This window comes from Pseudoliparis swirei, chromosome 19 (assembly GCF_029220125.1).
Source record: "Pseudoliparis swirei isolate HS2019 ecotype Mariana Trench chromosome 19, NWPU_hadal_v1, whole genome shotgun sequence".
Lineage (NCBI taxonomy): Eukaryota > Metazoa > Chordata > Actinopteri > Perciformes > Liparidae > Pseudoliparis > Pseudoliparis swirei.
In genome coordinates, this window is record NC_079406.1 from 12,482,591 (window position 1) to 12,509,234 (window position 26,644).

General features: G+C 41.8%; 2 protein-coding genes across 3 annotated transcripts; both read left to right on the forward strand.

Annotated features, from left to right (window-relative positions):
* Nucleotides 1-1,819: 1,819 nt before the first annotated feature.
* c1qtnf2 (C1q and TNF related 2) lies at nt 1,820-5,435 on the forward strand. Its single transcript, XM_056439349.1, has 3 exons — nt 1,820-2,865; nt 3,179-3,436; nt 4,308-5,435. The coding sequence occupies exons 1-3, from the start codon at nt 2,838-2,840 to the stop codon at nt 4,946-4,948; spliced, it is 927 nt and encodes a 308-aa protein (XP_056295324.1). The 5' UTR covers nt 1,820-2,837; the 3' UTR covers nt 4,949-5,435.
* A 96-nt stretch (nt 5,436-5,531) lies between these two features.
* Nucleotides 5,532-26,426, forward strand: ccnjl (cyclin J-like). Of its 2 annotated transcripts, none has more exons than XM_056439347.1 (6): nt 5,532-6,584; nt 7,254-7,364; nt 11,955-12,165; nt 21,659-21,958; nt 22,053-22,212; nt 22,702-26,426. In XM_056439347.1, exons 2-6 carry the CDS (start codon nt 7,287-7,289, stop codon nt 23,213-23,215), a joined length of 1,263 nt encoding a protein of 420 aa, XP_056295322.1. In that variant the 5' UTR covers nt 5,532-6,584; nt 7,254-7,286; the 3' UTR covers nt 23,216-26,426. The 2 variants fall into 2 exon arrangements, with proteins under 2 accessions (XP_056295322.1, XP_056295323.1); XM_056439348.1 differs by having other exon boundaries at nt 7,257-7,364.
* The last annotated feature ends 218 nt before the right edge of the window (nt 26,427-26,644 follow it).

Sequence of the window (26,644 nt, forward strand, 5' to 3'; positions counted from 1 at the left end):
TCAAGGACTGCATTCTTTCATCTACGTAATATTTCAAAAATCAGGCACATCTTGTCTCAAAAAGATGCAGAAAAATTGGTTCACACGTTCGTTACTTTGAGACTGGATTACTGCAACTACACAATATGTACATGCATATAAAGTTTAAACAGGTTTCCTGGTGGAAGTCACTTGTCAGTGCCTTCGATCGCCGTGACCTTGTCCGTCACCATGGAAACATTGTCACATGACATGTATGTACTCTGGTTCGGTGCTGTGACGTCAATAGTGACGTCACGAAGCACCGAACCAGAGTCTATATATAGAGTGATTTCCAGCAGGAATTCCGTGTGTGAATCTCACAGAAACCCCCCCACCCCTTCTCCATTCAGCCACTTCCCGGGGTGGGGGCCTCTGATGGGATATCACAGACAGGGTGGGTGGGAAGGTTTATTATAGATTATATATAATTGGTTATTGGATAAAATAAGGAACAAAAGGAATTAATTTAAAATTAATTAGATTTTTTTTTTTTTTTAAGTGTTCAAGTGCACACAATTCAGGAAGTTACTTGATATGTAAAATAGTGTAACGTGGGACTTGTTAACCTGTGTGATTGTCGCTCAAGTGGGCCGTAGAGATTTCTCTGAATGGGCCTCGCTCCTATTCACACCTGGGCCCATGCAAAATAAATATTCAGTAATATATATATTCAGTATATATATATATATATCTTTGATCGGGACTTGTCCTTTAACTCCCACGTAAAGCAAATCTCAAGGACTGCATTCTTTCATCTACGTAATATTTCAAAAATCAGGCACATCTTGTCTCAAAAAGATGCAGAAAAATTGGTTCACACGTTCGTTACTTTGAGACTGGATTACTGCAACTCCTTATTATCAGGCTGCTCTAATAAGTCTCTTAGGTCCCTCCAGTTGATCCAGAATGCTGCAGCTCGTATTCTCACTAAAACTAAGAAAAGAGATCACATCACTCCTGCACTAGCTGCTCTGCACTGGCTCCCCGTAAAATCAAGAATCACTTTTAAAATTCTTCTCTTAACGTACAAAGCCTTGATTGGTGATGCACCATCATATCTTAAGGAGCTTGTAGTACCATATTGCCCCACTAGAGAGCTGCGCTCACTAAATGCGGGACTACTTGTAGTTCCGAGAGTCTTAAAAAGTAGAATGGGAGCCAGAGCCTTTAGTTATCAAGCTCCTCTTTTATGGAACCAGCTTCCACCTTCAGTCCGGGAGGCAGACACAGTCACCTCGTTTAAGAGTAGACTTAAGACTTTCCTCTTTGACAGAGCTTATAGTTAGGGCTGAATCAGGTTCACCTGGTCCAGCCCCTTGATATGCTGCTATAGGCTTATAGCTGCCGGGGGACATTTAGGATGCACTGAGCACCTATCTCCTCTTTTTTCTCTCCTTAGGGATGAATTTTCATCTCTCCATCACACGTTACTAACTCTGCTTTCTCCCCGGAGTCCTTGTGACTTCACGTCTCATGGGGTCGTCGGACCCTATGAGACGGCATAGATCCTATCTGCCTGATGGATCATCGAGGTCTGGGTCGTGGAATTCCTGCTACCGACCACGCCACTGTTCTGTTGAGACTCCGCCCACTGTTGAGACTCCGCCCACTCCTCCCCACCGCCATCTGCCTGATGGATCGTGGAGGTCTCCATCGTGGAATATGCCTACTATGAACTATTCATACACTCTGTCATATTCATTGAATGTATTTTAACTCTAAATCTGTCCTTCTGTACACATTACATCTATTGCACCTGTCCATCCTTGAGAGGGATCCTCCTCTGTTGCTCTCCTGAAGGTTTCTTCCCTTTTTTCCCCCTGAAGGGTTATTTGGGAGTTTTTCCTGGTCCGATGTGAGGTTTTGGGGCAGGGATGTCTATGTGTACAGATTGTAAAGCACTCCGAGACAAATTTGTAATTTGTGAAATTGGGCTATACAAATAAACTGAATTGAATTGAATTGAATATATATATATATACAAACATCTATTATATTCTTATTAGAAGGGTTTGTGGGCACTGACTTCGTCAGAGCAGAGGACCCCCGCCCCGTTGTCACCCTTTTCACCCCTCATGAGTTTGCAGGTATGGAAACTAATATATGACAAAGTAACTGAAATTAAACACTAACAATACTTTTATATATCATTGCATTCTGTATTGCTTGCTTTTAACATTGATTCACACAATTTAAATATTCCAACTCATTCCTATTCATTCTTTCACATAAAGATGAACACAAGTCTAGATTACACTACTTATGTGCAGGCCAATTATAAGCAGTGTTTTCTGATCACATCTTGTTGTTGCTAATAGTATCACTGAAACCTGCGACACAACATGTTATAAAATTTTAGTTCACATGGTTCCAGTTAATGGTGAATACAGGAGATCTCAAACACACGGCACTGCTTCACCCAGCAGCTGGAGATGTTTATTGGTCTCTTGGTTCTGCAGCACAGCAATAAACACAAACACATCTAATAATATTCACAAGGCATTTCATACAAAACAGAGGTCTTCGTGCTACATTTTATAATGTCTGTTAAATAACAAACTATTTTCCCACAGTTTGAATTTGTGAACAATCCATGTGTCACCACTTCGGCTGCACTGACGAATGACATCACGGTAAAAGTATTTGTTGGCAGTGTCGGCCTGCTTGCTTGAACAGGGCGGATGTTGTGGACCATGATTTAGTGGGCTGCACATTTCTCTGCAGCTCTTCTCTTAAACAATGCTATCTCACTCGATTTCTAGAAAGTCATGTTTGTGATATCTCGTACAGAAAAAGGACTCAGACCGAGCTGAATAATGCCCGTGGGTCACAGCTTCTCCACGGGTGAGTTATCTCTGTTTTTAAATGTCGGACACAATCCCTTTGCAAAAACATGTTAGCAACATTCTTGTGTATAATTGCATGTATCATATTTCTTATTTATCTCTGGTCGTGGCATTAAACAGACGACAACATTAAGAGTGACTGTTCTCTCGTCTCATACGAGCTGTAGATAGCAGTAGATGGCCCCACTCCATTTCAGACTTTTGGGCAGATTTTATGTTTTTGTGAAAAGTCATCTAATTGCGACTAACTCTCAAAACTAAAATACATGTATTGTTGTAAACCTTGACTTTCTCTGGTCGTGGCCCCACAGTGACCATCATGCTCCAGATGTTGGTGATGTTGTGTTTGCTCTCACTCGTCCTCTCCCAAACTCCACATTCCTGGTCCAAGAGAGGACCCAACATCACCATCCACGCCTCTCAGCTGGTCTGTAGCCTGCCAGGCCCAACGGGGCCTGGTGGAAACCCTGGAGCCCCAGGATCACCAGGGCCCATGGGCCCCATGGGGTCCCCAGGGACGGATGGCCCGGATGGGACGGATGGAGAGAGGGGAGAAAAAGGACATCACGGTAGTTATTGATCGACTCTCTTCTATTGTATTGCTAACCCAATGTTCACTAGATCAAACTAAACACTTCACATTGTCTTATCAACTTTCTGTATTTTCAGAGTTTTATTGATAATTGAGACACATTACTTCAGTGTGTGCTTTTAGAGACAGCTTTAACACAAGAGTAAATACAATTAATCTTCATTATGCTCTTTTTTATCTACCAGGTTCGTCTGGATTTCTGTTATTGGAGTTCTAGAACTGTTTGTTAATTGGAAAAGTATTTGACCCCAAATATATAAAAACGAAGGACAACATATTAGGAAGTATAACCATTTTTTCCATTAATAAATATGTCTCAAGATTTTTGGTTCTCAATAACAAATGTGACAAAGAAACACCGTAGCATTTATTTTATGATTTGCACATTAGGCTTCTGGTAAATAATTGAGGAGTTTATGGGGTCATAAAGCCAAGTTTTTCGTTCACCCTTTGAACCCTTTGAGATTGAACTTTTAACCTTTAAGGTACTATGAGTTATAGAAAAATAAGAAATATATTAATATGATCTGTCGCCTACCTTGTCTTTAAAGTTTGTGTTTATATAATTTATAATAGTCATTTTTTGTTTAATTATTATTATTATTTAAATATGTCCTGATACAACATCAATGTATAATAGGAATGTCTCGTAGTATATCTTTGTTAATTGTATCTCCGTTTGATGCCTCATGCTCTCTCATTGCACACACTATAAATGATGATTATTACAATAGAGAAAGTTTTAAAGTCTATGCAGGTTCCTTTTGGGCAAATGATAAACTGTGAGAAATACTGTCAAGATTAGGGAGCTCTTGTCAGCTCTTTACATCTCTGTTTTGAATTGCCAGGTGATCCAGGGAGGACAGGGAACCCAGGTAAGCCAGGGGTGAAAGGGCACGTAGGTGTCATCGGCAAGGCTGGACCTCGAGGACTGAGGGGACTACGAGGAAATCCAGGGGTGGCCGGCAAACGAGGACCTAAAGGAGAACTCGGGGACGGTGGCCATCAAGGAGCTCCAGGGGGATGCAATTGTGGCAGTACGGCCCGATCAGCCTTCTCTGTGGCGATGACCAAGAGCTACCCTAAAGAGCGACTTCCCATCCGCTTCAGCCGGATTCTGCTGAATGAGGGGGATCACTACAACGCCAGCAGTGGGAAGTTCGTCTGCGCTGTCCCCGGGGTCTACTATTTCAAATATGATATCACTCTGGCAAACAAACACCTGGCCATCGGGCTGGTCCACAATGGACAGTACAAAATCAAGACATTTGATGGGAACACAGGGAACCATGATGTGGCCTCTGGTTCTACTGTTCTCCACCTGCAGCAGTCAGACCAGGTCTGGCTGCAGATCTTCTACTCTGAGCAGAACGGACTCTTCTTTGACCCTTTCTGGACAGACAGCACCTTCACTGGCTTTCTTATCTATGCTGACCAAGGCTATCTCAATGAGGCTGATAGAAAAGCTAATGCTCAGGAGGATGGTTAATTGGGAGAAAATCTTATTTTATTTAAATATTGGTGGATTTCATATTTAAAGGTTTTGAAAACCAACATCTGACACCAGGGGGCACACAAGGAAAGGAAAGTAAACCATAGTTGGGGAACACTTGTTTAATAACATTCAAAAGCCCTTTGTTTTATCTGCATTATCATTCATTTTCTGACAAAATATGTTTGGGATATAATGTAATCATAATAATTATCATCATCAATCCGCTGTTTTTTTATTTATCTTAAATGAGCTCCAAGGTTGGTCATTAATATACGAGTGAAACCCTCATACATCATTCTGCAAAGTTAAAGTCAAACCAACAATATGCAAAACACATTTGAGTGAAGGGGATCATAAAATGATTCTGAGATGGATCAAATATTTTTAATTTCATTTGATAATAATGCTGATTTCGAATCATTGTATGGCATAGATAAAAAGTAATTGAAATAATACATTTAATAAATTGAATAATATGTTTTCTATTTTGTATCATTTAGATCATTTATAACTTACAAGTCTTCATTGTTGTTACCTTAATGTCCTTGGTTGTTAATATTAGATTACAGAAAGTCACAGATTACATGTATTTTGGGATTACTAATATTAGTAATTCATCAACCCAGATTTCATTTGAATGTGCAATCAGATAATCGTTACATTATCAAGGACTTCTTGATTGCATTTTTGATTACGTCTTTATAATAAATATGCCTACATTTCAAAGTAATCACACAACCGTGCCTGTCCAAAAAAAGGTACAATTTGTATTATACTTTTTCTAGGTAAACCGTGATATTGGCATTTATCAATTTAACGATTTCTGCAGGAGCTTGGTTCTAATGAAACGTGTGTTTACAAGTAAACTAAATAACAAAAGCAATCAATTCAAGAATAAAATTGAAATAAACTAATAATAAAACGATTGCATTTTTAATTACGTCTTTATAATAAATATGCCTACATTTCAAAGTAATCTGACACAACCGTGCCCGTCCAAAAAAAGGTACAATTTGTATTATACTTTTTCTAGGTAAACCGTGATCTTGGCATTTATCAATTTAACGATTTCTGCAGGAGCTTGGTTCTCATGAAATGTGTGTTTATAAGTAAACTAAATAACAAAAGCGATCAAATCAATAATAAAATTGAAATAAACTGTTAATAAAACGATTCAAATAATATCCAGATGTATCAAATTAAAAATAAATGACACTGTTTTGTGAACGTGCGAGGCTTGTAGTTCTGACACTGACCTCTAGGCCAAAGGACTACAACTCCCAGGCTAGAGGAGGGCCCTTCACGTCGAGCGCACGAGCCTCGCACTGCAACGGCAGCAGCTGGTGCAGCCGACGCGAACGTTACTTTGTTACAGCGAAGCTACCGGGGAGAAAACGGTGTAACGAAACCTCTCGGAAAAGTGCACACAGTTGGGGAGAAAACGGCGCAACGGAGCGCCTGTTGCCGGGATTTGTCGCTGGCAGCTATTTAATGAACTTGCCAGCGGATTTGAACGTTGTCGTTTCGCCGATAAAAAGAGATCTTTCTCAAAGTTGAGCCGAAGAGGAGTTCTCTGGTTCAGGATGTCGGACTGAGACAAAGGGGTCTGGGGGGCATTCCCGTCGGAGCGGTGAGTGGCACATGTAATAACCACCGAGATTAAAAGTTCACCGGGTTGATGCTGTGCTGGAGAAACGCGCAGAGACCGCGAGGAGACGTTTAGCTGTATCGCAGTGTGTTGTTTTTATTTTTATGATAACGAGGCGAGTATGCGCGAGCTCGATGGCCAGTTAACTTGTGTAGCCTCAGTGTTTGGCCGCTGTCTCGTGGTGCTGACGCGGTTTAAATGATAACCAAAAGAGTGAGTTTTGTTAGTTATTTGTTGTTGGAAGTGAACAACCGTGTGATTAAATGGCTTTCGTGAAACGCTGCGGTGCTTCAGTGGACCGACAACGTGGTCCAGCGGGCATTTAACTGAGTCATTTAAATTCCCGAGCAGAGAAAATGGCCTATGCGGGGAAAGAGACCTTTGCTGTGGGATTAGCAAGGTGTTCAACTATACCAAAAACACTGTATTTATAAACGCATTTTAATCGCCAGACTTTAGCTGCAAGTACAAACATCTAGCTGATTTAAATAATTTCATCCGTTTTATAAGAATGGGTAATGTAACGTAACTTCACCCTCTTGTCAGATAGTTTTCAGAGTAAATATCCAGTTTTAAAAACGATATATGTTGAAGTTATTCTCTCTACTCACAAGTGTCTGACCTGTTTCATGTTAAACCCGCCTGTCTCAGCAGGTAAAACTTGATTCTTGAAGTGTCCTCTGGATGGGAAAGATGGAGAGGGAGTTGCAATGGTGGAAAGGACAGCTAGCTGCCGATATCCATCAGTCGCTCCGCATCAAGGTGAGCTTTTATTGAACATCGCCTTATTGTGATGGGAATGTGTTGTTTTCTTGAGCTAAACCTGGTTTCATTGTTACCTAAAAATATATATATATTCTGGTATCTACATTGAAGATCAACACCATAAGGTCTTTAACTATCTATTCTATACGTCAATCAAAAGAAAATAGATCAGCAAACATTTTGATAATAGATTAATTGTGTACAAATTAGGCCAATAAATAGCACTAAAGCATTTTAAGGGCAATCCAATTCATCAATAATATAATTGAGTAATATAATTGTGTCAATAATAAAAAGAATCAATAGTTGCAGAGTTTTTGCAGCCAACTAATTGGTAAAACAATTTGACTTTTAAGGGATGAAATGATTAATTGAGAAAATGAATGGGCAACTTTATCGATGATAACTATTTGCAGCCTAAACCAACAGACCCGTGTTGACGTTCAAAATATAATTACATGGTCCTGTTGTGTATTTAAAAATGATCTAAATTAGATGACATGGAGGATTTAAGGCTCATTAAGTGAAAATCGCTTAATTAACCTCGAAACATGATCATATTTCTTCCCATGTGATACTTTAATGGAGACATCTGTCACTCGACTGGCATCTTTGGGCTGGGACTCTGCTGCCAGCTTCACGCTTTGGGGGATGACTGCAGATCAGGTTTTAGATATCAGGTTCCTAAATGTACCACAGATTGTATTCAAATCCAGAGTGAGATCAGGAGTGTATCAGATTGGGCATCAATTGTTGGATATATATATATATATATACACAGATACATATGATTCAGTCATTTACTCACAGTTTACTCATGCTGGATAGACTGACTCTCTGTCAGTGCGGTTACATGCAATCGAATTATTGGCTTAGTCGGACTGAAATCGAATTATCCGTTTCATGTAAACACCTTAGTCGGACTATGTGCGGTCCGACTTCGGTCCGATTAACACCCCTGGATAGCTCGGTCCGATCCAGTTGATAATTCGACTCTCGCGGCATGTAACGGTGAATTCGATTCGGAACTGGACTTTGCGTCTTTGCGCATGCTCGAGATCCCGCCGCCTCCTCCCTCCCTCTCTCCCATGTCGTGACCCGGAAGTCGAAAGAGACGATAAATTAAATTCTCCGTGTACCTTCGGCGACGGCATCTTCTCTCCGTTATCAACTCAGCCAATAGCGCCATTTGCATTCGCTGTACTCCTATTAACACCATGGAAGAATAGTAGAGGGATGTAGTCACCGCTCTCTGTTCGCCATCTTTCTCGAAATGTTGTTGTTGGTGGTGGTGAAGAGGTCAAGCGGAAATGGCTGTATCACCACGAGTTGAAATGAAAACAGCGCCACCTATCGTATCGGACATGACATGCTTTCGGCCAATGATTCGAATTACTCACTGCCATGTATATTGGGATAAAAGCTGATCCCCCAAAAGATAGCAGAGTCCGACTAAAGCAAGATTCGAATTATACCATCATGTAAACGCACTGAGTGAGACATCAATCAGACTGAGAATCTTCACGCAGAGCTGGAAACTAAACAACACACTCACATACTATAATGAGAGAGAGGTAGTCGCTCTAATGTTAGGTCTGATTGGCCTATATCAGCATTTTGGTGAAATCCCAAGCAACAGGCTCACCACAGTATATACATGCAATGCCCTCATTGTCAATACTGCAAAGTTACGTATAATGAATTGATAAATGCTTGAGACTCTTAAAAGATTAGAGTTATCTTTATTTTGGCGCTGAGGCAAACAACATGCCGTAGCTCAGTGGGGTAAGAGGGCCGTCCTGCAACCGCAAGGTTGTGGGTTCGATCCCCACTCTCCCCATTAGTTGCAAGTCAAAGTGTCCTTGAGCAAGCCACTGAACCCCCAGTTGCTTCCCGGGCGCATCACTGCAGCCCACTGCTCCTTAATAACTAAGGATGGGTTAAATGCAGAGAACTAATTTCCCCTTGGGGATTAATAAAAGTGTATATTTTTTATTTTATGCTCTACATTTGTGTCTGTCTTTTAACTCAGAAGTTCTGTCAGATCATTTAAGAACTATGTTTTTTTTCTTCTAGCTTCTCAATATATTTTGATTGTCTAACTCACGATTGGGGCTGCTACTAATCGTTATATTTATTATTGATTAATCAGCCCATTATGATCCCGATTCATCGTTGGAGCTCTCAACCATTAGCGTACATTTATTTCTCATAACAGCAGATTATCCTGCTACTGAACACTTAGGTATTTGTGAGGTCAAAACTTCCTCACATAAATGAGAACATGTCTCAACTGATTATTATAATTTTCATATTCCATTGCTTTTTTTGATTGTGTGTGTATATATACACAGCTTTATAGGTTTGTTCAACCTATAAAGCCATATCATTAAAATGTAAAGCAATCTGGATGTTATATATATATATATATAGACAATCTGTCTCAAACATTTAATTCATTGATAATCTAAATAATTGTCAGTTTTCAAATCTGACCAGATTTCTTTACATTTTGTGATACGGCTTTATGGGTTTCACAAACTGTTGATGGCTGGATGTTTTCAGATGTGGTTAAACTGGCCGCAGTGACATTTGCAAGTGAAAGGAACAGTGAAATGAGTGTCAGATCTGTGTGTTTAAAGGCACTCACACAGTGTTCCGATCTCTTGCATGGCGCCTGCTCCCCCATAGTCTCATGCTGCCTTAATGACGTTTGCTGCAGAGGTAATGCCCTGATGTGGGAGATAGCTGTGGTGTGTAGCATGTGGCAAATTATCAGACATGCAAATCAGGCAGAGGCAGCTGTGGAATCCTTAATTACGGTGCGGGTCCCCCACAAAGGCACCTTCTCCACCCCACACAGACCCCCCCAGAGCCCCTCCAGACTCCAGCAGGCCCCCACCCTTCACATCCACCCCCATTCTCCTGCTGCCCTTGTACCCAGACAGACAGATGGACCAGAGGCTGAAGCACTGGGAGGAGAGTTTGGGTGGTATGGTTGGTTGTGGTACTGGGGGTGAGTGGCTATACAGGACTGTCTCAGAAAATTAGAATATTGTGATAAAGTTCTTTATTTTCTGTAATGCAATTAATAAAACAAAAATGTCATGCATTCTGGATTCATTACAAATCAACTGAAATATTGCAAGCCTTTTATTCTTTTAATATTGCTGATTATGGCTTACAGCTTAAGAAAACTCTAAAATCCTATCTCATAAAATTTGAATATTTCCTCAGACCAAGTAAAAAAAAGATTTATAACAGCAAAACAAAATCAAACATTTGAAAATGTGTTTCCAGGTGTTTCGAGTTAATTAGACGATTCAAGTGATTTGTTTAATACCCTACTAGTATACTTTTTCATGATATTCTAATATTTAGAAATAGGATATTTGAGTTTTCTTAAGCTGTAAGCCATAATCAGCAATATTAAAAGAATAAAAGGCTTGCAATATTTCAGTTGATTTGTAATGAATCCAGAATGCATGACATTTTTGTTTTTTTAATTGCATTACAGAAAATAAAGAACTTTATCACAATATTCTAATTTTCTGAGACAGTCCTGCATGTGGTTTTGGGAGGGGGTTCTCTTTATTTTTAGATTCCATTGAAGTGTCAGTCACTGTTGTCTTCAGTTCAGCTCAATAAATAGTTGGTATTTTTTTGGATTACCCTGACAGTGTTTTCCTTTAAAGTAAACTATTTTTTGAAGGATTGACGAGCATGCGTTTAATTTGAAATATGAAGCTCTAAAGAAACATTGGGACAGTTTGAGCCATCCTCAAGTCAGGGATGTTTCTAAACCACAGTTTTCACATGGAGATATTTTCTGTATATCTCCTCATGTAAGGATCCAGCACTGTTTGAATTTAAGAAGATTAATCTACCAATCCTAAATCTCTTATTAAATCCAGATCAAAAGCCCTTGTTTTGATTCAGATTCACAAAGAGCAAAAAAAAAAAAAAGTTCACATAAGCAGCTTAAATACATAAAAAGTATGTGCTGTGGATTTGTACATTCAGAACTAAATGTTTATTGTTTCTTCTTTGAGGCAGATTTTGAAACGAGCCTTTTGCTCTCCTTTTGTCTGTCGCTGATTCCAAAGATACCTGGGGCTGATTGAATGCTAATGCCCTTGAGTATCTTCCTTCCACTTTGAAACACATGCAGCTAATTGAACATGAATAGAAGATGTGCTCGAGGTGAATCCTAATCCTATCTTCTACTAGAAGTAGCGCGCCTCCCACCCCCGCAACCATGGGCACACACTCACACGACCACCCTCCATCACTCTGAGACTCCTGCAATGACCCAAATTAGCTCCCCTTCTCTGCAGCGAGGGTGAATTAAATGAAACTGAAATGAGGCTGAATCATAATCAAGAATTTGACGGTAAAAGGAGTTTGTTCTTTGTGTAATTTAGACACAGCAGCTCTCCTGACAGTAGTTAAACCCAGTCAGCAGGGGACATGCACGGCTCACTATTATGCATATTCTTTCACAGCCCCTGTGTCTCTCCACTGTTCCCCCCCCCCCCCCCTGTTGTTTGGGTCCCACTTCATTCTTTCTTTCTTTTCCCTATCCAGGAGCTGAAGCTACCAGTCTACCGAGCCCACTCCCCACAGATTGGCATGCGGCGGTACTTTGCTGACTTGTTGGCCATCCTGAGCAATCGCTACCAGCTCTGTCCTACAGCGCGTCACCTTGCCGTCTACCTGCTGGACCTGTTCATGGACCACTATGATGTGGCCGTCAAGCAGCTCTATGTCATCGCCCTATCGTGTCTGCTCTTAGCCAGTAAGTGTTTTTCAGCCTTCCACGTCGTCGCTTATATCCATTCTCATCGTTTTTAGTTTGATAAAACGAAAAATGAAGAGTTTGTTAATAAATATAGTTTCACTCCTTTCTATTGCCTGAGTCTACCACAGAGATCCTTACATTAGTTTGTGTTTCATCTTAAACCGTTGTACTTTTTCTGTAAATGCAGTAGCGCTCCACTGTACACCTTCTGTACTAAGATGAGTGACCGTTTATGCACAGATGGCACAAGATGAAACTCTTCCTGCAGCAAGGCTCATTTGAGTTATGCTCTAGAGACTATGGAGATATTTTTTTTTTCCCAGCTCCACTTCTCAGACTGTCGACAATTTGCTGCAATGTTAGTTTGGAAAAACAACACGGTTTATATTGTGGAAGGAGTGTGTCACTGTTTTAGGAGGAACTGTTGGGGATTATGCTCGCGCCTGCCGAACTTCTTGTACGTCTTTGATCCTGCTTCAATAACATGTCTGGAGCTGCTGCTGCTGTTACTTTAGTCCCATCTACTCAGTTTGAGATGAACTAGTATCACACCTGTCAAGGTCAAAATGTCCTCCTGCTTACATGTGCAAGTAGTTTTTTTTCCTGTCTTTTTAACCTCTGTCATTGAAATCATGCGACTGGTTGCAGAGGATTTCATACCCACAATCCTCATCAAATCGGTTTTGTCTGCAAGCTTATTCTCTAATGGTCCCGTTCTCTGAGATCAGACTGGCAGGATATTTGGTATAAGTTGTTGGCAACAAGAAAAGAAAAAAGATTATTTAAATTCCTAAACATCTCTTCTTCCCTCGACTGAAGACTTGTTGATGTTCTTTGCCTTTTGTGTGTTTCTGCAGAAGGGATAATAAATAGTAACCCACATTCTGGAAAATATGATGTGTTTTGTGTAAAGCAGGTATGTTTATCATTCCACCCTGCTGATGCAGGTTGTGTGGTAGTTATTAGTGTCTCTGTATGTCTTGTGATTAACAGACTGTGAGGTTTTCTGTACATTAGTGCAGCCCTTGGCATCATGGGTAATTAGACTAATGATGCCGTCAAAGTGGAAATCTGGAATAGGGCCTGCTCACTTGGGTGTGTGTGTGTGTGGTAGTTGTCGCACACAGGCCATCTTTGCAATCAGCATAGTCTCTGTGGTGGGATGAATTTGAATATGAGAGGTTTTATTTGAAAGAAATCTCATGAGAATCCGAGAATAGCTTTTGAGAGTTTGCTCATGGAGTGATCTAAATATTATTAAGCCAACATGGACAGAGGTGTTTCTTCTATTCTCTAATAGATTAATCTGGTTTTCTATTGAATCTTTTGATTGTGTTAGTCAGCCTCTCTGCTCTCCTGCCGCCGACTCCTCCAGGACTCTTGGGATTTGCAGCCATGATTGATGAAGGCTTGAAAGGGCGTTTGATTCAAAGTTGTCTTGGGTTTTTATGTGTCCTGAGGTGCTTTGGAATCTGGCCTAGTTATTGAACGGCCTCCCCAGGTCCCACTGCCTGCCTTTGACAGGCACATACATTGTCTTTCTTTAAAATGTTCTGGCTTCTGTGCTCTGTTAATTAATCGCTACCTCTTTTGTGCCTCTCAGCAGTCAATGCTTAATCCTGTTACGCTATTGTGTGTGTGTTTTGTGGATGCTTGTCCATGTGCTCGTTCATAGATGAGCTCTTCATTTGCAGGAGTGGGATTGTGGTCAGTATTTCATTTTTATTGACTGTTGTGAGCTTATTTAAAGACCTCACTTCATTTCAGATAATCCAATAACTGCGAGAAACCCAAATCCTGGGGAATTTAATGTCAATTTCAGTATTCACCATTTGAATGCACTGCAAATTTACATTAAAAATCAGCTCACATCCCCAAACTTAAGTTTCTATTATGTAGAATTCCATGAAGTCCTGCAGTGATCACATCAGTCTTTCTGGCAGATCTCGGTCCCTGAAGTCAGAGCTCTGCATATTGCTTCCATTTGTTATGTTAAATGACATCATGGACGTGTCTCTTTGCTGCCAGCTAGTACACGTTGTCACAATGTTTTACTCTTTATTTACAGATTTTATTTTGTCGTTTGGCTCGTGATTATAATCAGTGGGTACTTAGTATTTTTCTGTATCAAGTTATTGTTGAAAGTTGATTTAATGTATTTTGCTGAGTGAACCCGATTCAGTGAAGCGTCATTGAACAACAACAAAAAGAGCATCTTGTGGCTCGCACAAGAAGCTCAGTCATATTGACTACACAGTGCACTTAAGATGGGCCTCGGAGCCCGAGGGTGGGGAGGAACTGTGTGCTGAGGGGCACCTGCCATATGCTCTCCGAGTCAGGCCTCAAACAAAAGCTTGTCAATGCAAGCAGGACAGGCAGCCAGGCAGCCCGACCCCTTCCAGAGAGGGGGAGGGGAGCTGGAGCTGCTGGGTCGAGGTTGGTGCGCGCGTGTGGTAGAGATCTGCTGTAAAATAACATTGCTAAATGACGATATAGTCGCTGTGGCAACCTTGTGAGGAACCAATGATTCTTTTTTTGCGATCATCAAATTAAGATTCACATTCAATTTTAATCCGTGAGGGAATTTTCCCATTAAAAAGGCTGTGCTTTACTGCCACATAACCATTTAACCGACTGGTGGTGTCCTTTTACCTTTTGCTGCTGGCTGTGTTTCCTCTCCGTTCACTCACCTTGTCAGGGACAGGCGAAGCAAGTGAGGCCTGGGACAGGGCGGCCATTAAAAGCGGCCCCACATCCCTGGGGGCTGGGAAATGAGTGGAGCGGCACTTCAAAGGCAGGTCAGCTGCTGATGTTAAGCAGGGTAGAAAGGGAGGGAAAGGTGGTGGTCTGCAAAATGGGACATGTTGGAACTGAACCACCCAGCAGGGGGCCCTGAAATGTAGATTATAGAGAACCCATTTCTCCCTTTATCCCCTCTCCCAGGGTTGACAATAATTCAGTTTCAACTTTTGTCATGTGGGGTCATTATAATCACTTAAATAAAGATGTTCAGATGGGTTTGAAAAAGTAAATATTTATTACCATTAAATGCTTCCAAAGCACCAGTCACCTTTTGTGTACATATTAGTAATTGTAATCCACAAACTATAATACAAATGTCAGAACGAAGTCATACTTCATGTCCCGTTTGTCCACACGCTGCCTTTGTCAGCCCTCATCACCCATACGGCATACCCCCAAAAACACACCACACATACTCGCACACGCATGAAAACACAGGGCTGGGTTTCTAAGATTCTCCTTGGTCACCCAGGCATTTGCATCAGGGGTCAAGGGTCGGCCCTGGTCTACATTGTGAGAGCTGCCGGGGCCAGGGGTGGCAACATGGAGATTCTGTGATGGAGCTGTGACCAATTTCACACTCCCAATGAAAGATGAACCAGCAAATAAAAGGAGTTTAAAGAGCAGAGGAAATTCCTCCACGGCTGTCAAGTGGAGGAGGAAAAGAAGTCAAGAATATTTAAGAGACTTAAAAGATCAAAGTGTTTTTTTCCCGTAAGGACCATTGTGTAGCATTTGGGGAGATTTATTTTCATCAGTTTATAATCACCTTAAACTAGTAATCGTTGTTTTCGCCAGTTTGATGACACCTTTTATAGCTACATGCATAGTATATGTACATGCTTATATTATATGTCCAGTACATCACACATACTTCATTTAGAAAATACATCCATCTCTTTTTTCACATTGGATTTATTTGTTTTGAATATTGTATAATATAATTTTTTTGAAATTAAATGTTCCCTGTTATGCATTTTGTAGTCTTAAGATATGTCAGTTTTCCCCCAATAATTTAGAGCCACTGGGTCCTGTGTTTCAGGGTGCTATTTAAAACACCCAAATTATAACATGTATTGTGGTATCCTTATACTTCTTTTAGTGTAACTTAACTATTTTGAGATGTGATTAAGATGGACTAGAATTGCGTGATGTCCGCAAAAAGAAGAACAGAAAGGCTGTGTCTAGGGATGAGAATTGATAAGATTTTAACGATTCCGATGCCTTATCGATTCCTGCTTATCGATTCGATTCTTATTGTGCAAGGGGTGAAAAAAGAGCACAAACGGGTTTATTTACATTAATTTTCTATAATGCTGCACACACTATATACATACACATTTAAATTTTTTTCAATAACCAAAAACATTTATACATATTCCTCTTGAACTTAAAATAAAACTTACATAACTTAAATAAAATGTATTCTGTTTAATTTAAACATGTTCCTAGAAATTACAGTGCTCCTTCCTTTTTTTTTTTAAAGGGTATATGAACTGAGCTGCCAAAAATGAAACTAGCACTGGCAAATACCAAGTGTGCAACCATCAATTGTATGGATCATCAACAATTTTTGTGCAGAAAAATAAGCATGTCTGCTTTCTCCGGGAGGATACGCGATCTCTCAGGACTTATTGTGTCTCCAGCCGTGGAGAACACTCTCGCAGATGGGGTGGAGGATGCCTGAACACAAAGATATGAGGAGTTGTACAAGACGTGCTAGCTGTAGCCTGTGACCCAGACAGAGACGACCAGCCTCTGAACCGGTCTGACTCTGAACGTCATCAGCTAAATGGGATGGCAATGGAGATTATTTATATAGTGAAAGCTGGTTTACACAATGAAACAAATGGCACTAACAAAATCGCTGAATTTGCTGAGCTGACATAAAGCCACATTAAGAGGGGAGGCAAACACAACCTCAATGTAGGGGGCTGAAAATAGAAGATTCTATAGCTAAGCTAGCGTAGCTATATGCTAAATTTAATAATGGATTAAAAATCGATATGCTCAGTTTAATAATGGGTTAACACAATAACGCGAACGTTTGCTGATAACACACGGCCTCCGATAATTAACACCGTTACGATCAAACATTTCTCAAAACTGGACTTTCAATCCAAACGTGAAGTGATCAATAATGGGAGACCAATGCCGGAGCTAAAATGTATGCTTCAAACGAAGGGACAGAAGATAACTTGATCGACTACACACAATAAAGGCAAATTGCTTCACACAGTGAGTGGTTGTGATCACTTTTGAGGAGTTTACCTTGGACAGAAAGAGATGAAGCGCCGACGTTAGCTGAGCTGCTGCATCGAACACATGACATTCCTGTCATTTAATTCCACGCTGTGTTCAAATGCTTATTCATATTTGTTGTATTTCCTCCCCTCGACGAAATAGACTTTTTACACACGTTACAAGTGGCGTAGTTGTCATTTTGTCGTGTGAAATGGAGCCAAACTTTAGAATGCTTCTGCCTAGTTGCCATGTTTGCTGCAGTCTGAAGAAGAAACTAAATAAATGTGCGCATGCGCAACGCCACAGAGGACCGTGAGCAGAACCGTTAAATAATTTGGCTGACGATCCCAAACAATCGGTTCACTGGGAACCGGTTCTAAAACAGAACCGGTTCTCGATGCCCATCCCTAGCTGTGTCTACTACCGGACACTTTACGAAGGACACTGCAATACAGTGCACTGACATCTGTAGTGCACTCCGTGGCTGATAAGTGCTGTATCAAATGGAACACTTACGTTAACCACTTGGCGGAAGTGACGGACGCAAATCTGCTTGCGATACCCGCGAAACTTAAAGTGACAAAATGAATGCACTTCTTGCCCTCTTTGTGTCCCTTGTTTACCCCTTTCTCCACCCCATGTGGAAACTGCGATACCTCCACAATCGCAGCAGGAGCCTCCGTGGTCTACCGCTTGTGCTACCGTAGCCATCTCGTCCGCCATTGTTTTAGAAATAAAATGAAAAGCTGGCGAAAGGGCTCCTCCTCTTCCGCTACGTCGCCAAGATGGCGTCCGTTTAGGGCCAGAAGTGTCCATCGTTTCACACGGCATTTTTTGCCCGTTTGCAGTGCGCCATCCGGGTACTTTCAGTGCACTGAATTCTGCTGGTTTTGTCAGTGTGGCGCCCTAAGCGCTGAAAGTCAGTGCTCGAAGTGCTCAAGTGTCCGGTAGTAGACACAGCCAAACAGAGGCCTTTGTCGCTGTATGAGAATACAGCCCTCAGGTTTCCAACAGCCCCCATCACTCTTCACCCCTCCCAGCACCCACCTCCACCTGCACCCCAAATGACACACCTGGGAGTCGGTCCTGCATCCTGACTTTACCTCCCCCCCCCAGCCCTCGACCTCTAGCTTCACCCTGTGTTCTTGGCCTTTTCTCATCATCACCATCACATGTACGTGCCATGAGAAACGATATGTGCCCTGAAGTTGCAATGTATAAAAAAAGGTAGTTGTGTCAACACAAAGGAAAGGCATCTCTTCATTGCTCACTGCCTTAAGATAGGATCATTTAGTTGCCTGCATTCCAGGTGGCCTGATCTCTCAGGGGAGGAATGCGTCATCTTTGTCAGGCCACATTCAAACTGACGACACTGAAACAGGACGTGTGTCTGCATTGGTGTTGTTGCTACACGGCGTCAGTGAGAAGCTGACGTACAAATCAGGAACTCCCGTTTATCAAACACTGCTCACTGAAGGTGTTTGAGATAGGATTGTTCAACTCTTGAGCCAAATCAAATATCCCATTCCTACAAGGTGTTCAAATTGAATTGTTTACTATAATGTTTTTGATGGACCAGTGCAGTATGTTGGTGGAATGGGCCGGACCTAAATACGTTACTTTGTCACATGTAACATGATGTATTGAAAACATCAACAATTCACTTATTTGACAGATTCTTGATTGTATGCATCAGATATTTGCTAATCTAAAAGCCTATGTTCCTTAAAGGCTAGTATTGATGGTATTATTTGGCTATCGGTACCGAAACCTTATGGCACGAGATGAAACGATTAGTCGTTTAGTTGATCTATAGAAAATGTATCGGCAAAACCTTTTAAGAATTGACTTGCTCCTTATATATTAGTTAGTTGCACCTAATTAACATTTATATCTAACATTGGGTTGTGCTGCAGTGGAATCCAAGTTAACTTGTTTTTTTGTTGGAGCGCTCTGTTGCTGCACCCCTGCGGTGCCAACTCATTGAAATTAATGAGAACACTGTTGAGTCATCCAGGCAGTGATGCATGCAGGAGGCCAACCGGTTTGTGGCTCTCACCATACTGTACTTCTGCAGGTCCCTCTGAAGTTGCGTTGGTTTTTTGTTCGTAAAGCTTTTGGGCATCCAGAGGAGTCATCGCAGCACAATGAGGGGATTGATTTGCGTTGTGTCTCTTCAGATCAAAGAGGCTGGGGTTGTGTGGAGATTGGGGGCATTGATGGCTTTTTATGGCAGCGTCTGTGTGGACATAGCAGTCTAGCAGCAGACAGAGCCCTGATCCAGAGGCTATGAGGGGAAGAGAATGGGGCGAGTGTGGACTGGGCTGTGTAACGGGCCCTGGTGGGTGCAATCAGCCCGGTTTCACAGGGCTTCCTGTTCTGGTGGAGAGATCCTATTATTGCCTCTCTGCTAATTACACCTCTGGCTTGTTGGGCTGCAGATTCCCCACACCCCTCTCCTAATACTCTCAACCATTCTCTCTTCCTGCTTAATGGCGTGTCGCAACATTAGTGGTAAAACTCGCACTTTGGTAGGAAGACGTCCCACTTGCTGCGAGGTGGGCATAAAGTGGTACATGATGTCTTTATGAAAGGCACAGCAGAGAATCCAACGTATCTGCATTTTTACTACAGCGAGGAAAAGTCAATAAAGCCCCTCGGCCAATATTTACCCCCAACAGAAGGGTTGTTGTAATTCCCAACCGATGCATATTTTGACAAAGCAAATGCATGGCATTATATCCACTGAGTTGGATTATAAAACTAACTCATTCTGCAACAGCAACTAAGTGGAACACACTCAGCAGGCAGTATGTGTGTGCAGCTGTTTGTGTGTTTATATGAATTGTGAGGGATCTACATTGCTGCTGGATTTTTGTAATCATGTTTATATGCCTTGAGTAGTACGATTTGCTTCTTGAGCATTTGGACTTATGCATCCATGATTTCCACACATGACTAGAACTGGATACATCATAGTTAAAGCAGGCAGGCCAATATATTGATCAATACCAACTTATTGCAGAAAAATGAGTATTGGCGTATGTATTGTCTGATAAATAACAAGAAGTAGCCCCATGTGAATAACAAATATGTTTCAGATAATTTACTGTTGCAAATACATGGTTTGTCCACACAACATGCATATCAGAATACATAAACAGAATTGAATTGACCCTTTCAGGATCCATGCCTACTAAACGTAGGTTTAAGTAGATTTGAGAATATTTTACTGTCTTAATTAATGTACAGCATTTAACAGAAATTATAGCTTATGACCAGATGGAAACTAAGTGTTTTATCTAAAAAACAAAATACACATCTGTCTTAATGTCATTGTGCTCTCAAATATTTATATCAGCCAAAAAAATACAGTGAAGTACGAGCTTCAACTTTCACGTTTAATGTATTTTCACGATAAATCTCCAATGAGTCCCCGTGTTGGCCTTCTTCAAGCGGTGTGTGAGATAAGGCGCATGCTTCGAGGGAAGCCTGCATCAGAGGAACCCGACACCCCCTCGCCCTCATTCTTTAGATCTGAGCGGCGGAGGCCTGTTGGATCCTTGGATCTAAGGCAGTCACTCCTCTCCACTGGTCACATAGACCCCTGAGGCCTCAGTGCTGTTGCCATGGAAAGGAGGATGTCTTGGGAGGGGGCTCACCGTAATGCTGCTGTAACGTCTTCGAAGACATCGAGTGAGAGAGAGAGGCAGAGAAATATCAGGGATCAAGCTGACGGTGTTTCTTCATAGAGAATGTTAGGCGTGTATAATCCACAGTAAGTGCTATAAAGCTTCGCTTTATAGACAGATGTTTAGTAATTGTCCGCTTAATTGCTCATGCTTTGCAGGCACTAGTTAGGTTTTGTGGAAGCTGGAGTTCGGCTCTTTATGGCTGACCTGCACCATGTGGCAACAGATGATCATTTTCATTGTAATACTGAAAGAAAGCAAAGATAATTCAAGTATTTAATATTTGAAGAACGAGATTTAGTTCTACAAGTTGTCTAATTTACTTATTGACCTAATTGTTGGTACGTTTGATCTCTGTGGCTATGATTTCCAAAATATCATCTTACCAACATATTATCTTCAACATGTTTTTTTCAATATCGCATAGCCCAAGGAGACTGGTTTAAATAGTCATTTTTGTTTAATCAATGGCCTAAATTCCAGAATTTTTCACTTTTAAAGACTTAAAATTGAGAACATGCTGTTTTCACATTTGATCAGTTGGAATGTCTGCTAATAAATACATTATTTTATTATATAACTTGCAGACTGATTTCCTTTTTAAATTGTTGGATTGTGTTTGCTCTTCAAAACATACATGTTCGTGTCAATGTGTCATCTTGTGTTTCAGAGCGAATGCATCTTGTCAAACTGCGTTCACTGCACAACACTCTGTTCGGTGACCTCACTCCATCTCTGTGTTTCTTCTTCAGGTAAATTTGAGGAAAAGGAGGACCGGGTTCCCAAACTGGAGCAGCTGAACTCTCTGGGCTTTATGTGCAGCCTGAACCTGGTTCTCAACAAGAAGGATCTGATCAAAATGGAGCTCCTGCTGCTTGAGACTTTTGGCTGGAATCTGTGTATGCCCACCCCAGCCCACTTTATCGACTACTACCTCCACGCCTCAGTCCAGGAGGGCGACCTCTACAACGGCTGGCCCCTCTCTTCCCTCTCAAAGACCAAGGCTTTCATGGACAAATACACTCACTACTTTCTGGAAGTCTCACTGCAAGGTGGGTTATCAGGAAGAAGGTGAACTGGACTTTTTTCTTTTTTTTTTCCAGATGTGTTGAATATTAATATGTTATTGTCTCTGGGTTCTTCTAGACCACGCTTTCCTGAGTTTCCGACCGTCCCAGGTTGCTGCTGCGTGTGTGGCAGCATCTCGTATTTGCCTTCAGATTTCCCCCAGCTGGACGACCGCTCTGCATCTGCTGACGGGCTACACCTGGGACCACCTCACCCAGTGCATTGAGCTCATGCTGCTGTAAGGCACATCCACTCATCCACTCATCCACCTAGAGAAAATAGGGTCTTACCAGAAAGCGAGGCTGGAACACAAGCCTCTTAGAGTGAAGAGGGCTGCTCAGGGTAGATGAAATTGAGGCCCATATCAGTTTATATTTTTGGTTGCCATGGTTTTGGATTATATGATGCCCGCTGCTAGAACCAGAAGAAGCTTTTAATGTTGTGTGTATCATCTGACAATACCTGCATGTCTCATAATCTGAGCTGATGCTGTGTAATTTAACATCGTTAATTAAATTGGATATTTCTGTTGGTTTTTATGTTTGCATCTTTGTAAATGTAACCGTTTACATACTAGTTCGTACTAATTCTGAGCAGCTATTTTTTTTTCAGGTATGCACACACTTTGCTCTTACGTTGCAATGCAAGGATACTTTTAGCTCTAATTCAACTGTCTGCATATTTGTGGAATCATCATGTCTCATCTGTGCACCTTTCCTCTCCACAGAGCTCATGACAATGACGTTAAGGAGGCCAACAAGACCAAATCCACTCCTCCTCACCGGCCATCCTCTCTGCAATCCCAGCCCCAGACCTCCCACCTCTCTCCAGTGTCAGCCATCCAGAGACCAGTCTCCTCCACCTCCTCCACACCACAGCTGCTCTTTCAGCCAGACGGCTTCCCACACCTTTCCCAGCATTCCCCGTCCCTGTCCCAGCTGCAGGCTCTAGCTGACTCCCAGGCTTTGGGGCCTGTGGTGAACATTTCTCAGGACTTAATTCAGAGCCACAGGATGAGTCTCCTAACTGGCGCTGCTTCCATGACTCCTAGGGGTGGGTTCCCCTCCTACCCAAGCTTGACCGCTGGTCTCCAGCCGGAGGCTCGAGCGCTGCCGCTCCAGGGCCCCATTTCTGTGCAGATGGCGCTCGCTGGAGAGCCGCGCCACTGTCTGAGCATGGCCTACAGCGGGGGATACCTGGGGGCTCATCACTCGTTCACAGCGGGCTGTTTTGACAGGTGACGCCAGGAGACGGAGAGAGAGCACAAACCCCTGCAGGAGTGCACTATGATGCTTCCGGCTCAATTCCCTACCCCGAAATATCCTTTTGCAGACCTCCTCTCTCTCTCCGTCAGCTCCGCAACACCTTTAGCTAGTCCGGCTCCCCCGTCCCTCACACAGAGACGCCTCAAACGCAAGCAGAGGTCCAAAGGCAAGACGGACCCGGTGGAAGTGATCACACTGACGTGACAAATGTTCCACCACCTTGAAATACTGCGCCATTGCAAAAACGTTATTGCTATATTCTGAAATGGTTTTATAGATCTGTGTTATGATGAGACTGTCATCACTGTGAATGAGATGTCATCCAACGCCCACATTCAGTGCCTGTTCTCAGTCGTGTGATAGCTGAGCCAATTTTAGAAGTAAACAGAACGCAAAGTATCTGTGATAAAGATATCTTGCTGCTTGACATGATTTTTTTTATTCTTTACTTTCTAATCCCAAAAATGGAATGTGTGTTGAAGAAAATTGGCTGGTGTTGTTTTTGAGCGACCATTGAGAGAGAAGGAAGAATTCGAGGCTTGTCGGTGAACATTGATGGGACTCCTGTCGTCTCGGTTGGAGCTGAAGGGACGGAGGCTTCGTGACTTTGAGCGCAGCAGGTAAAGCTGCTGTTTTTCTTTCCTCCTCTCTCGGTCCTCGTCATCGCATCTCTTCCACCTCCAAAGTGGAGCCTCGTGGCAGAGCCCTCTCGGTGAGGATGTGTCTCTGGCAGCTGCAGGCTTTGTCCTCCGAAAGTTTTCATTCCAGTGTCTCCGGCACCACTCAAAGAATTGACCACAAACTGGACCAGCATGGTGAAGGAGACGTGGATGATGTTCGTGTGTTGTACATATAAATTGCTGCTGCCTTCTTATAAACTGTTGGTTCTGTGTCTGTGTTAAGGACTCCAATGTTTACATGAACCACTAAGTATCAGGGACTTGAACAAGATTACTTGAATATGATGCCATTGAAACATGCCATAGCTTTTATTTATGATTCATTATTTTCTTTCTATTTCACTTTTGTTTGATGTAGTGTAGCTTTTTATACCAACTTAGAACCACACCATTGATTTAATTATAGTTTTCTTTATACCCGTCGATATAAACTGTTTAAGGCTCAGGTTTTAAGGCTGAAACGAGCAGCCTTCCCTTTATTCTGTGCTATTATGCTTTAAAGTGGATGCTATTGCAGCGTATGTGGGTGCTGGAATATTCCCTTCATCATTGGACTACGCTCTGCTGACAAGTCGATGACTGAAGGCATGAAACCGTCTGTTTGCCTCATCGTGGAACAACCTTGTGGTCACTGGTTTCACACATCTGTGGGCAGTCGACAGTAATTGCTTCCCAAATTTCTAAAGCTGCAGTTCCCAACTTCCACTTCCTGTTAACGTATAAACACATCCAGATTCCCAGTGTCGGTCACAAGGGTTGCCCTTTGGCTACCATGGTGACGCCTTGAATACAGTTTTGGGATAATGGCTGAATTGGATGAAACAAATTATTTTCAGCACCGATTAATCTGTTGCTTGATTTTGCGATAAACCGTTTTGTCAAAAAAGAGAACAAAATCTAAAATGCCAGTTCTAAGTCCCAAAGCTCAATCTGATGTATTCAAAAGGAGTATTTTATTCGACAAGCGGTCCCAAAACCCTAAACAATAATCGGTTCACTCTCACTTATGACGAAGAAAAGCATCACATTCTCATATTTGAGGAGCTGGAACCAGAGAATATTTCATTTTTGACCAAATTGACCGCCTGTCGGACGATTGTCTTATCAAAAAGTCGACTAATCCCTGCAGCTCTACTGTGGACTCCAAATTCTGGGATCATGACCGATTTCTAAAATGTTTCCTCTGGACATCGGACGTTGTGCCATGTCATGCCTTGCCCGAAGCAGTTGTGAACCTTAAATGAATAGATGTGCTTCTTTTTCCTCTTCGTAACACTACATGAAGCCTTCTGAAACTGCAACACTCAGACATTATAATCACCACCCATCAAACCTTTTACAGCTAAACATCAGTTTGTTTCCCCCTGCTGAAAAGGACATGTTTATTTGTTTTCCTTCCAGTGATCTGGACTAAGATACTATGCCTTATTTTAACTTCTTGTGTACAGTTTTGTTCTATTTTTTACATTCCTTTTCAGTGTAACTTAGTTTAAAGCGTTTTGTGATTTGTTTTCCCGATGAATGCCGTTGGCGTGAACTATGTTTTTGTTCCTAGAGTTCAACTTGCTCTTGTCCTCATAATTCATGAGCAACGTCTCACTGAGGTGTCAAAGGTGCAATACGCTGTTTCTTCTGTTTAAACTGACCACAGCCATCACTGTCTCGTGTACACCACTGGTTCATCTTTTGTAACTTATTTTTGACAATTGTGTGATTTGACTTGCTGTAGCTTGATCTCCTCTCTGAACACGATTAATATGTTGCATATTGCAGCCGCCTCCTTTGAGTGATGGATATTACTGAATGCTTTTGTCTTTTAGCTCGAGAAAATGCATTGTTCCCTCCAGTGAAAGGTGCTGATGTCACTCGGACCACACCACACTTGTCTACCACGCAAATTTCCAATTTATATTTTTGTATTATTTTGTACCAATTTGTAGTCTTGGTTTATGTGACACCGAATGATGGAAGAAATTCTTTTATCATAATGTGGCACGGAAAAAGAAACCCAAGTGAACCGAGTTTGTGAGGGGCGTGTTTCTTCTGAGGAAGCGTCACCAAAGTGCCTGCAGCTTTTAGGGAAATGACGCTCTTGGCTGCATCGCTCCGATTGGCTGAAGGGGAAGACGATGCAGCAGCTCCAGTGACGAGCCCTGCAGGCTTCACACACAGCCCTCCAGCTGTGGCTGCATGCTGTCAATGCAACACATTATTCGTTTAAATAGTGTCAGTAAACCACACTGAAGCAGTGCTGAACTGTAACCAAGTACATTTACTCAAGCTCATTTAAGGAAACTAACAACTGAAGTGTTGCCGTTTTCTTCTTCTTCCATATTCCCCGCTATATTTCAAAGAGACTGTTACACTCTTCATGCCCAGCCTGAAAGTTGTGAGTTACTTTATAGATTACATTTGATGCATTTCTCAAGATTAAACTGTTTATAAGGTTGTTGAACCTAACTTCACGTGAACCATCAACTAAAATAAAACAAACTACTTCAAATTTGTATCCTCTTAAGTGTATTTTTCTTATAAGTGCTTTTACTTTAGTTGTTAATGCAGGACCTTTACTTGTACTGGAGTATTATTGTATGCAACTTTTACTGAACTCAAAGATGTTCACACTTTCTCCATCACTGACGACAGCACACTTTGTACTTGGAGTCAAATCAAAAACAAATAATGTAATCTCTCATTCTCTCACTCGTGGGAACCATGGGTGGAA

Bases quoted from the DNA above. Each gene is read 5' to 3' on its own strand.
- ccnjl (XM_056439347.1), top strand. From the start codon at position 7,287: ATGGGAAAGATGGAGAGGGAGTTGCAATGGTGGAAAGGACAGCTAGCT. The intron at 7,365-11,954 runs GTGAGCTTTTAT...TTCCCTATCCAG, and splicing joins ATCAGTCGCTCCGCATCAAG to GAGCTGAAGCTACCAGTCTA. The intron at 21,959-22,052 runs GTGGGTTATCAG...GGGTTCTTCTAG, and splicing joins TCTGGAAGTCTCACTGCAAG to ACCACGCTTTCCTGAGTTTC.
- c1qtnf2 (XM_056439349.1), top strand. From the start codon at position 2,838: ATGCCCGTGGGTCACAGCTTCTCCACGG. The intron at 2,866-3,178 runs GTGAGTTATCTC...GTGGCCCCACAG, and splicing joins GGGTCACAGCTTCTCCACGG to TGACCATCATGCTCCAGATG. The intron at 3,437-4,307 runs GTAGTTATTGAT...TTGAATTGCCAG, and splicing joins GGGAGAAAAAGGACATCACG to GTGATCCAGGGAGGACAGGG.